The sequence below is a fragment of the Bubalus bubalis genome, chromosome 13 (assembly GCF_019923935.1).
Source record: "Bubalus bubalis isolate 160015118507 breed Murrah chromosome 13, NDDB_SH_1, whole genome shotgun sequence".
NCBI lineage: Eukaryota > Metazoa > Chordata > Mammalia > Artiodactyla > Bovidae > Bubalus > Bubalus bubalis.
This window is the reverse complement of record NC_059169.1, coordinates 74,042,686-74,055,259: the sequence shown is the minus strand read 5'-3', so window position 1 is coordinate 74,055,259 and position 12,574 is coordinate 74,042,686. Positions and strand designations below refer to the sequence as shown.

The window sequence follows — 12,574 nt, the reverse complement described above, 5'->3', positions numbered from 1 at the left end:
GAATAATTCATAAGTTAAACTCCATTTCTTCTGCTTTTAATGAAGTTTATCTTTGTATTTTTATATATACATGAAAAGGCTACTCCAGATATTCTGGATGCAAATGACGTAGTCTCATAGAATAAAACACACACACAGTTAGATGTGGGAAAGTAAATGTTTGTAGAGGGACATTCAGATAAGTGCTAAGGAAAGCTCTTTCTTTGCCTTAACATGGAATGACATAATGTTTCTAAAGTTTATTCATTTTGCAGCAGAGAAAAAGGATAACCAGCTTTCTCTCCGTCTTGGCTGTTCAGATAATTTTTATGTGGTGGAACTCAGTGACTCTTAACAGAACCTCTTAATTCATGGTCAGTAGGTGGGCTTTAGGAGACCCAGCAACCCCCTGAATATGTACAGAAATGTGTGGATTTTTCTGGGGAGCAGATTTATAGTTTATGTCAGATTCTCAGAGAGCCTGGGAACCTCAAAGAGCTTGAGAAGAACTGATCTAGAAACTGAATTATTTTATAGTAGTTTTATTAATTAGGGACTAAATTGCCTCTAAAGCATTAAGTGTTTGAAGGCAGGTTTGTATATTGTTCACATCCCTAAATATTCATACATTCCACAACACAATTATGGTAGCAATCCAATAAATATTAGATGAAGTGATACAAGGAAAAGGAGATGGTGACATCCTTTACCTTTTAGGACCACCATATTTTCCTTGGGTGGATTTTGACAGACCTCCTGTTGTCTGTGGCAGGAGCGGGGTACAAAGAGCTGTCTCAGTCAAGCTGACTGAGCTGCAGTTACTCTCATGTAGAGCAGAGGACGGGACATGGTCACCTGGGCTCTAGTCCTGCCATTTACCTCGGTGGGATCTGGAGAAGTCACGTCCGTCGCTAAAACTGAGGGAGCTGGACTGGATAATCATCGTGACCTCTCCCAGCGCTCCGTCTATGATTGTCTCCCTCTCCTGTTCCATCTCCTCTCCATCTCCCACTCACATTCAAACTGAGCTGGCAAAGCCTGTTGACCTAGAAAGTGGCTAGAGCCCAGCTCTCCTCTGTGTAGGTAATTCTCTCTTTTAAAAGGGTCACAGGACATAAGTCGGCCTGTACTAATGGGCTTCAGTACACCCTTACTAATTTGATTTTAGTCTGAGCAGTACCAGGAGAATGAAGGAACCCAGCGTAGCATTAAAGTCAGTGATCCAGGAAGGAGACTTCCTGATGGAAAGAGCACAAGACTGGGAGTAACAGGACCTCAGTTCATGTCCCAGTCCTGCCATTTAGCCAGATAGCCCCAGGTACTTGAATGCATTTAATGCTTTAATACGTTATATAATTTAATATTTAATTTACTTGATATATGACATTCTTAATATAAAATTTACTAATATATTCAAGTTAAATGTGTATAATATTATACTTTGTAAATTTGTCTTAAAAATACCTAGTTTATAGGTTCCTTGTAATAATTTTAATGTTTATTAAAGTTGCATTTGTCAACAGCAAAGTATTTTGCTAATATTTATTCTTAGTATTATTAAACAAATTTTTGAGCCCTGTGTAAAAGGGAGGAAAAGAGATCTTCTTGGTGTTGATGAGTTCTTTAGTCAGTGCATTTAATGACACGCTCTGGTTTTCTGAGGCCCCCAGCGTCTCTCTTGATACCAGATTTCTGACCATGATGTGCTCATTTTAACACGTCCTCTTTGTTATTAGCACTACTACTATATTCTTAAGTTACCATCTGCTTTCTGACCTTTAGGATGTCATTTTTGACATTCTGAGTGCATCTGAAGTATTTTCTTGTTTCTCCAGTTCCTTCCCTTCCAGTCTTCTTCCTAAAAACCTTCACTCCTGCAAGCGAAATTATTGATTAGAGAAACTGCCCTTAAGGGCCAGCCTGTATCCTTCATTCACCAGTGTGTGACTTGCATAAGCAATCAGAGAGTTAAAGTTACTCATTAAGGACAAATAAGCCAATTTTAAAAGGCCAGGCTCTGGTAACTGATAAAAAAGTCAGAAACACAGCATCCATTTAAAGGAGTGTTTTCATGAATTTTAAATTTTGACTTTTTTTCCCCCTCTCTAAAGTAAAATATCAGAGGAAGCCTATTATTTCTCTGTTGACAGTCTTTGCTCTTTTACCTTAAATGTGTTATGTCAAGTCTTTCTTCATATTTTATTGTATCTGTAAAATAATAGCAGAGCAGCATTTCCTTCAGGAATTCAAGCCATTTGAAGCTTTATGTAATTGTTCCCTTTGAAGCCCCAGACTGCCAAGCCCGCTGTGAGCCCAGGCACCCTGTTCCCCAGCACAGCGCCCCTTGCCCAGGGTTTCTTCAAACATCCATTTCTGTTTAAAGTGTCATCAGAAATCAGCTCTAATTGTAACTGAACCTCTTCATTTTCTTGTGCTCCGCGTCCATTTGATTTCAGGTCAAGATTCAGGTAACTTTATCTTTAATTATTGATGATCCCTTGTAAATCAGCAGTCCCCAATCACGTCGACTCAGTGGACCATTTGCCTTTAAATTCAGAGTGTATAATTGAACAATTTGCATGCTTTTATAAAGTAAGTTCACATCAACAAGAAAAATGAGGCAAAGATTTGCATGGCTTTGATTTTGAAGCAGCTTGGTACCCCTAAGCTTAAGTTGCCCAGCGCTAAATAATGCTCAACAGGCCGTTGCTCGTTTGCTCAAAATAGGCTTTTGATAAAGCAGTGCAGCGATAAGGTAATGTTAACCTGATCCTCAGAGCTTGTTTCCAGACAAGCCTGAATAGAAATAAGTGGAATTTGGCATCAGTAAGATGCAAGAAGATAATGTTTTTTAAAGGGAAAAAGTGGCTAAAGAATTTGATATAATTAGCATTTCTCCTGTCAAAAGATAAAAGTTTATTTACAAGCGTATGTTCTTATAGACCTGTCAGTTGGCTGGGACTTGTTCAGCTGCAAGAAAAGAAAACTGAGCTCAAACTAGCTTAAGTAAAAATACAGTGTATTGGCTCCTGTAGCTGAGAAGTTCAGGAATGCATCTTGCTTTAGACATGGCTGGATCCAGCTGCTAATACTATTTAGTTAGCCCGGTTCCTCCCCACCCCTCCCTCTCTCCGCATCGTTATGTCTTTCCTGGGTGCTGTCTTTCTGCTGGGGCAGGATCTAGCCAAGTGGTAGACAAAGTGGCCTCCTGCAGCACGTCCCAGCTAGCAGCCTCAAAGCATATGGAGGATGTCTGCCTGGTTATTCCAGCACAAGCTCAGGGAGGATCTTAATTGCAATTGCCCCACCAGGGGTCGGATGTTCATTCCTGAACCAAGAGGATAGAGTAGGACCGTCCATCGGCCAGGCCCACTGCCTCTCGCACCCTTGCACCACACTGCTTGGTACAAAAATAGCACCTGCTGAGCCATAGTCATTTGCTGTTACCTCAGATTTAGTCTGTTGAAAACAGAAGTCTTGATTTCTACATCCCTCCAACCCTGACCCCCAGACTGCCCCACTGCGGTAACAGCACCATGCCCCGAGTTGCTCAAGCCAGACGTGTTCTCCTCTTTTTCTTCGTGACATCTGTGTCACATACTATGATACATATATATCATACCTCTCTGGCTCAGAATCTTAAAAGGTGAAAGTAATCTTAGAGACAGTTCAGTCATAATCCCAGAGAAGCAGTTGCCTAGTGGCCTGAGCCCAGGTCTTACTGCATCGCCTCTTCTGTTCAGACACGTGTGTATATCCAAAGACAAACTCAAAAAATGCTTTTCTGACAATGGGAACCCCTTTTTAATGACAGGAGTGGGGAGCTAATTTCTCTCTCAGACTGCTTTGAAAATTTCTGTATTATTAAGAATCGTCTCATTAGTCTAAGCCATACACATGGAAAATGGAATCTAAGCTCTATGCTAGCTCATTCAGTTCCTGACCCAAGTAAAAACAGGGCTTTTTTTTTTTTTCCTCAAAAGCCAACACAACATTGTAAAGCAATTGTCCTCCAATTAAAAAAAAAAAAAAGCCTGTTTTTTTTGAAGTTCAGTGTTTAAACTTCATTCCCAAATGAACTGCTAAATAAGTGTTTTTATTATATGTCTTGTTCTGACATAGGCTTTTCCTTTTTTACGTGATTCCTTTTCTCTTTTTTCCCCCGAATCTTTATCATTTCCTTTCTATTCACATATTTCCTTTCAGTTCTCTCTTCATTTTTTCTATAACTGGAAGTTTTTAATTTCAAATGGTATTACCAAAACTAAAAAGACCACCAGTTGCCCAGCAAAGCATATTAACTAGTGACAGCCCTTTGTGAGACTTCATTTTAAAAAATAATTATTTGCTATCTTGTTAATTTGAGCCTTACTTAAAAGTTTTAGAGTATGAAATGTCCTATTAAAATAAATTATTAACTATGTTGAATATAAATGGATAAAATTTAAATGCATTTATAAAATTTTAATGCTTTCCTTATGAAGAGAAGGTTCTAATAACTAATAGATTTACTACCAAGTTTATTATGAAATGGTAACATTTTCTCTTTTAATTTATCCTATGATTTGTCTCAGCCTTTTTATTTTATTTTTTTACCTAATTCTGAATGAGGTAAAATTGGGGGGTCAATTTGTTAGTATAACCAGTCATTATTTTATATGAAATACTACGTAGGTAAAAGCAGTATCTGACATAGGCTCCCAGTAAGCAAAATTGGGCATTATCTACATACAAAATCGAGAGTTTTTAATTAAGCAGTAGGCCATACAATTTGTATTTATTCTGGAAATGTCATTACCCATAAAATCTCCTTCTCTACCTTTCCAGTCCCATTTGATTTTAAAATAAAATGAATAAAGGTAAGAGGTAAAAAGTAAATGTTTAAGCTCATTAGCTGCCTCCTCCTGGTTTCTTGATCCCTAAAGCAAGTCCCTAAAGCAAACTGGAAAGCCAGACTTGTTTCAGGCGTGCCGTCTTGTGGGAATTATCTTTGGGAAGAAGTCATTTTCTGTGTGTTGGTCTCTACCTAAGAGAAGACATTACCCTTTGGGCTTAGATAAGTGTCTAAAGCTTCTGGTCTCTCTAGCTCAGCAGGGGAATTGATCCCAGAGGCTACACCTGTTGGCAGAAAACCTTGCGGTGCCTGCCTGGCTGGCCACCTCCAGTTCTGCGTTGCAACAGAGAGCGTTCCTTCTAGCATGTGCCAAGATGGATATTCTAATTCCATCATATTTTCCAGTCCGTATGGACTGATCCAAAGAGCTTGCCACTGTTAATTGGAAATTTTACTTTACCCACGGTAATTTGGTAATAAAAACTGGTGTTATCTTAATTTGTTGTCAGCTAGAGAGGTCTTTTTTTCCTCATCAATTTAAAACCTTGTTTTCAGTACAATTGTATTTTTTTTAAGTTACAGTTCAGTGGATTTTCATATATTCACATAGTTGTACAACCACTGCCACAACCAATTTTAGAACATTTTAGTCACCCCTCACAGAAACTGTACCTGTTAACAATTTCTCCTGTGCACCCACCCCCCTCCCCAGCCCTAGCAAACCACTGATCTCCGCTAGGTCTCTAAAGATTTGCCTGGTCTGGACATTTTCATATGAGTGGGATCATATGATATGTGGCCTCTTATGACTGACTTCTTTGATTTAGGGATAATGTTTTCTCAAGTTTCATCCATGTTGTATCACGTATCAGTATTTTCTTCTTTTTTATTGCCAGATACATACCATTATATGAGTATACAGCGATTTGTTTATCCACTCACCCATAGATAGTTGTTTCCTCTTTTTGGCTTCTGTAATAAGGCTGATATGAACATTATGTACAAGTTATTGTGTGAACATATTTTTTATTTCCCTTGAGAGTTGAACTGCTGGGTCACATGGTAAACTGCCCGATTGTCATCAATTATTTTTTAATCCTTAGGCAGCAAGTGCTTTTATATACTGTTGCATTAGAGTAAAACTTTACTGTTTATTCTGTATATTTTAAGGGTGAATAATGCCTCATCATCTAGCTAATTTTCTAAAAATTGTCTGTGGTAAAATAAATACCTAAAGACTCTCTTGCTTGCCATTTAATTTCTAGCATTGTTTTCAGATGGACTAATAATGACTATGTCAATTGACATCTTATTCTTTGTACAATCTAAACTACACGTCAGTCAGTCACCAACACAACATTGTAAAGCAATTTTCCTCCAATTAAAAAATAAAAATAGCTAAACTACTCATCACACCAAATGCACTGGTAGGTTGTTTCTGTAGTTCTAAATGCGAGAATTCATATTTATATTTCAGTAGGAATTTTTTTCATCTTTATCTAGTTTTGAATATCTTTTGATTGTATTTTTCTAACTAACGTTTTTAACATTAACTATGTCTGGCGTGCTGCGATTCATGGGGTCGCAAAGAGTCGGACACAACTGAGCGACTGATCTGATCTGATCTGATCTGATATGTATATATGTATGTTTCTCCCCCAGTTGGTAGCCATAATATCCAAGCCTTGGAATATTTTGCAGTATTCCAAGGTTAAGTTATGTTTAGCATACAAATAAACTAATACAATTTAGAAAGCATGTCTTTAAACATAGTTAAAATTCAAAGTTGGCCCAAAGGAAGTAAACTTTATCTGAAATATGTAAGCATATGAGTCACTTGCCACCGCTGGACAGATGAAGTGTTACTGAAAGTAAGATGATTTACCAGCATATAGATGTTAATGCAGCAATAAATTTCTTTTTTTAGAGTTTGGACTAAGGGGGGAGGGCTGTGGGGTGGGTAGGGTTTATGGCTTGACCATTTCATTACCCGTCATCTCTGTACTCCTTAGAGTTTTTACAAAGGGAGGAATGCAGCCTGTGGGACCCTGAGAGGAAAACAGGGCAGAGACTAGTATAAAAATAGAGACGAAACCAGCAGGAAAGGGGGAGAAAAATGCTGAGGTGGCGCGGGTTCCAGAGAAGCCCTCAGCAACGTCTTCCCTCCCCCGTTCAGGGTTTTCTCTAAAAGAGAGAAAACATAGGTTGCCTTTGTTCACAGCTTATGCATAATATGTAGTTTGTTTAATTTTTTTTTTTAATGAAAGAATGTTGTGCCTTGGAGCCACTAACATCTTCATCAGTAAGTCCTCTGTTCTGTCAACGTTGCTTACAGGAGTCACAGTCAATCATACAAAATCACATAAATATGAAGTGATACTTTGAAATGATCACAGAACTGATCATGGATGCCCTTGCCACTGGGTCAGTGTATAGAAAGCGTATAAGCAGTTTCCCTTTGGTGACTGTTAACCAGTGCCATCTTTTGGTGTAGATTTATGTAATACACATTCACTCCAGCCTTTGGGGACTGTTTTGTGACGAGAAGTCTAGTAAGGTAGTATTTTTATCTTACCTAAAAGCATTATTATTTGGTGATCAGCTTTCTGTCAAAGATTTTTTTTTTTTAAATCAACTTTTAGGAATTAGGTATAATTAATTCATTATTATCTGTGGTAATGCTTAACACTAAACTTTATAATGAGATGAAACAGATAAATCCTCCATTTGCAGTAGAGGAAAAGATGATATGAAAAATGGCAGGGGTGGAAGGTGATAAGGAGAGTGAAGAAGAGAAGCTAAAATAGGCTACCGTGACTAGGTGTGTGCCTTGTGACTAGGCTTGTCTTGATCTTGGGGGAGAAATCAGGAATTTGATGTGTGAATTTCCAGCCTTTTGGCCACCACAGTTTCGTCTTGATCCACAAATGCATAGCACATCCTCCTCAGTAGACTTCTGGGCTCCAGAATGTGCCTTGCCTTCCCTTGCAAGGAGGCTGTAATGTTCTCTCCCTTTTTTCTCTGCATTCAGACTTGCAGTAAATACGCCCCCACACATTCTCTTTGATGAAGATTTGCTGGACTTGAGCCAGTTTATTATTTCAGCTCTTGTTCCGCCAAACTGCCCATAGTGGGTAATGAGAAATCTTTCCAGTCCTATGTGACATAAAGGTGATCTTCTCAGTTCTAGACTCCTTTGTTTAAAATACAAGTGGTTAGGCAAAAGATTAAATTGCAGAATCAGTGTTTAGGGCTATTTAATGCTAAGAGGAGAACTAGTCCCCCTTGGTCTCCACACAGAATTGCCGTTTAGTTCAAATGATCAAATATCCCTCCTCAAAGAACCTAGCATCTTGGCTCCAGTCCCTCTCCAGTGCTCCCATGATGTCCTACATATGTGTCCTTGTTCCTGAGCTTCTGTTTTACTTTATGGTTGCCTGCTTACATGCCCTTGCTTCCCCCGTACACACCCGGACCTTAAGCTGTGAACTCTGAGAATGAAAACAGACTGTATGCCACTCAGCCTGGTGCTCAGATAAATCTAAGTGTGAAGATGCACATTTTTTTAAAAGGCAAGTCCAATTACCAATTGATCTTCTGTCCTGCTAAAACCTTTAAATATTTCCACCCCAGTTAGCTTTGTCTCAATAATGTTTTAGCACCACAATACAAATGTTAGTAGTAAATTCAGATTCAGGTAATACAGTTTTACCAATTTTTATTTCTCAAACAGGGTCATTGCTCTATGTGGTAGTGAGACGAGAAAGGACAACAGAGCTAGCAGAGTTTATTCCCTTGGGCCTTCTAAGTGATCTCCCCCAACAACCACCACCCCGCTGCAAGAGCTAAACCCTCCTCATCCCTCTCTCAACTCTGAAGCATACCCGATTCATTCAGCATTCGTGTGCCCCGTGCCTCTGACGTGCAGTCAGGCCCTGCGGTGGCCGCACGGGGTTTGATGGGAGAGACAGGCGTGCACACAGAGAGCTCTGATGCTGTGAGGGCTCTCGCTGGAAGTTCACACCACATGAAGTGTAGATCTGAGAGGTGGGACCATTGGGGAAGTTTCCTCCAAGAAAGTGACATTTGCACCAAGTCTAAAAGGGTGAGGAGTTCTGATCTGAAGGAAGAGGATAAGCCTTACAGGGAAAGCAAAGGGCGGGGAACAAGAGCGTGCAGGCACAGAAATGGCCAGTGCCCGGCCAGGAGGTACTAGAGGATGAGGCCAAAGGGAAAAGACAGACCTGGGTGGATGCCTGCAGGAGAGTTTGGAATTTAACCTGGAGGCCAAAGGGGAAGTCAGAGAAAATTTTAAACAAAGAAATGACATAATCTCACTGTTCTTTACTTGTGTCCTTCCTTCTAGGATTTTCTGACCTTGTTTTTCTCTATTGTCACTACTACTTTCTCTGCTAATGCTTTGTGCCAAGTTAATTCAACTGGTTCTAGTAGAGTGGTCTTAGGTTTGGGATTTGGAACATTGTCAAACTTCCGAAGTTTGCCCCTTCTCCCACCCCAGAAAAGAATTCTGTACCATGACCCTAATCGCATCTTGTTAACTGACAAATTAATGGACCCCTGACTATGTCTTGGCATTCTTGTTGAAAAAAAAAAAAAAGTGACATCTTTATATTAAAAAAAAAAATACTCCTTAACTTTATTATACTAATGCAATAAAATGAGAGTGAAGGCAACTGACTTTGTACACTTAAGACACTCAGTATTTTGTGTTTAGCCCTCTCTAGGCTTTTCATCTTCTGTGCCCGGGTTATGTACACGGGCATGGTAGGCTTGAGGAGAAGACTGTCTGTCTGGCAGCCACAGTGCTCCTGGCACTGCTCTCTTCATTTTTGAGCCTCACTGTGTCCCCAGTTGTATGCTTGTTTGCACCCAGGGTCTAGCCATTCGCACAATAAACCGTTCTTTCAAATTTTACAAAGAAATCATTCATGGCACCCAAACTGAAAACCGAAGCCCATCCCGTCATTTTCCATTTATGAATCCTGTTTAACTAGAAAGTCGTTTATGAACAGTGTCCCATGTTTTCTATGCAATCTGAAGTAGCAGATGGCAGGCGTGCATATTACCTGGTTGCCGGAAGCCTACTTCAGTAACTCGCTGACTCATTTACACGGGTCCCTCATTGGAGCCAGCTACAGAAGGCGTGGGAGGCAGGCAGGCAGGCGGGCCTCCTCCTGGGGAAACCCGGGCCTCCACCGATTCATTGCTGCCACCTGCTGGGGTGGGGAAGCTGCTCAAGTGAGAGCTGAGCCATCCGGGCCGCTTGAGAGACCTGTATGTGGTTCCAGTGCTAACCAGGGACCCCTAAATAAAAGTTGAAACTGTAGACCAGTGCACCCGTCAGTGTAAGGTGGTGTTCGATGGTGTCGGTTAACACACACTCTCTAGCAACCGTGAGGCTCAGAAAACTAAATAACACTCAAGGACCCCAAGATCCCAGAGCATTAGAGCCAGAAGAAGCTTTTGAGCACTTGCTCTGGACTTTAGTTCAGTCAGGCTCCAGGGGGCTTGTGAAATGCAGTTTCCCAAGCCTGGCGCCAGAGATTTAATGGACTCAACCTACAGCAGCGTTTAGTTCACAGGCCCCCATGAAGTTCTGATGCAGGTAGTCTAGCATCACACTTGAGAAAGGCACCGCCTTCAACATTATCAAGCCGTTTTCAGCCATTTTTTAAAATTAGTGCCTCATTTCCATAAATTACAAAATTTACATCCTATTACATCTTCCATCAATGGGATGAGTCACTGTAATGTACCTGTAACTTGTTCTATGAAGCATACACACAAAAATTCTTGTTTGGCTCATTGGTTGTGTAGGGGGGCGGGTGGGATCTGTTTTAAATGTTTAACTTTTCTCCCTCCCCCAAGAAGGAAGTACTGTAATTTGTATTGGTTTATAGTGAAATGTTTTTTCACCTTGGGTGTTGGCAAGCATAGGTGGGGTTTGATACTACCTTTTTCATAGCCATCATTCCCATGCCTCTAGTGATCATTGGAGAAGGAGATGGCAACCCACTCCAGTGTTCTTGCCTGGAGAATCCCAGGGATTGGGGAGCCTGGTGAGCTGCCGTCTGTGGGGTCGCACAGAGTCGGACACGACTGAAGCGACTTAGCAGCAGCAGTGATCATTTGGGTAATACCTGAATTTTCAGGTGCCTGAAATACCATGATTCAAAAGTTCTGACCTCCATCATTTCTCACCTCTATCCTTTGGTGGACCCAAGCCCAAGAAAACTGCAGCCCTCAGGGTTTTTAACATATCTTGTTCTCCCTTCCTCTCTCTAGGCAACCTTGGCCACGTGATACAAACAATATTAAACATACATAATGACTTATCTTATTACACAAGAAAAGCAAATGGCCCAATAGCAAATTTGAGAACTCACCTTAGAACTGAGAATTCTGGGTGCCTGTCATGTGCTTGCTTCATAGAAAAATAACATATGCTCCTGCTTCTAAAATGACTGTTTCCTATCCAAGAATAACCCTGTCTGACTGTGAACTCAGTGATACCATGGAACTCGGGAGCTCATTACACTTGGTATACTGTATAAATTAAGTACAAGCAAATGTATTTCCTTCTAGACTCTCTTTCCTTCTTTTTTTTTTTTCTTTTTAGCTCTCAAGGGCTGCTGGCATTCAGGACTTCCAAGCCCTTTAATCCAAATAATCATATTTAGTGCAGATATCATGTATTGTATGCAGATAATCAAAAAGGCAGTTTATTGAAATTCATTACAGAGAAATCTAATGGGGCTTTCAGAATCATAATTTTTGTTACTTGTAAATGTAATTTGGTGTATCATTTTATTTTATATTTTGTTTCCTGCCTTCTTTATCTCATCTGTCAAGGTTATTTTGGTTCTGTTTTTCAGTCGTACCTGAAGGACATCTTAAAGGAAATTGGTGTTCAAAATGTAAAAGGGATCCACAAAAACACATGGGAACTGAAGCCAGAATATAGACATTATCAAGTAGAAGAAAAAAGTGATTAAGAAGATGCGAAGCCCGCCCAACAGAACTAAAGGATGATAAACTGAGAAGACAGCCTTGATACGTGAATCCTTGAGCACTATCTATTATAGGGGGGAAATGACTGGTACTTTAATTTCTCTAGGTAAATTTTTTAAACAATAATTCTTGTAAAGTTGCTTTAATGATTTTTGAGGCAAAAGAACACCTTTATTTATATACTTGTATTAAACCAGATTATTCATGATGGGGTGGGGAGTTGAAAGGTTTTTCTTTTTAAATATTAACTTTAAAATGTAAAATTAGGAAATGTTTTCTAAATGAGGACTCCCTGTCTTTGCGTGAAGAGTTGAAGTGATATAGATCCAAAGTGACTGGCACAGCAGGAAAAAAAAGTAGGCGACTACAGAAACTCTGAAAAGAAACTAAAGAAAAGTTCCTTATTCTGAAATTGTCAAAGAGCAAGGCTGTCTTTTTTTTTTTCAAACAGGTGGTTGTGTTTCATATTTGCACATATTAATGAAAGTATAGCATTTGGGTGTGTACTAAGGTAGCAGTTTGTTTTGTTTTTTTCTTTTTCAGGATAGCGGTTTTCATCATTAGCCTACTTTACCCTAGTGACAGTGACATGAGAAGTGGAAAAAGTGGTCAGTTCTTTCTTTCCTGTTTTCTTCTTTTAAGAAAGCCTTTTCTAATTCGGGATGTACATCCCCCATCATAAGCTTCTCAAAGATGTTTAGCGCGCACTCAGCGAGCCTGTATTGACGG

The 12,574-nt window shown here is 39.9% G+C and overlaps 1 protein-coding gene across 2 annotated transcripts in view; it reads left to right on the top strand.

Moving 5' to 3' along the window:
• GTF2F2 (general transcription factor IIF subunit 2) overlaps positions 1-12,053 on the top strand; it is a 135,972-nt gene extending 123,919 nt beyond the window's left edge. The window contains exon 8 of one of the 2 annotated variants that reach the window (XM_006053388.3): positions 11,710-12,053. In XM_006053388.3, the coding sequence (XP_006053450.1) occupies positions 11,710-11,829 (120 nt within the window). In that variant the 3' untranslated portion in view covers positions 11,830-12,053. Of the gene's footprint in view, positions 1-5,065 lie in introns of both variants that reach the window. The other variant, XM_044926827.2, reaches the window with a different exon arrangement.
• Positions 12,054-12,574: the final 521 nt, after the last annotated feature.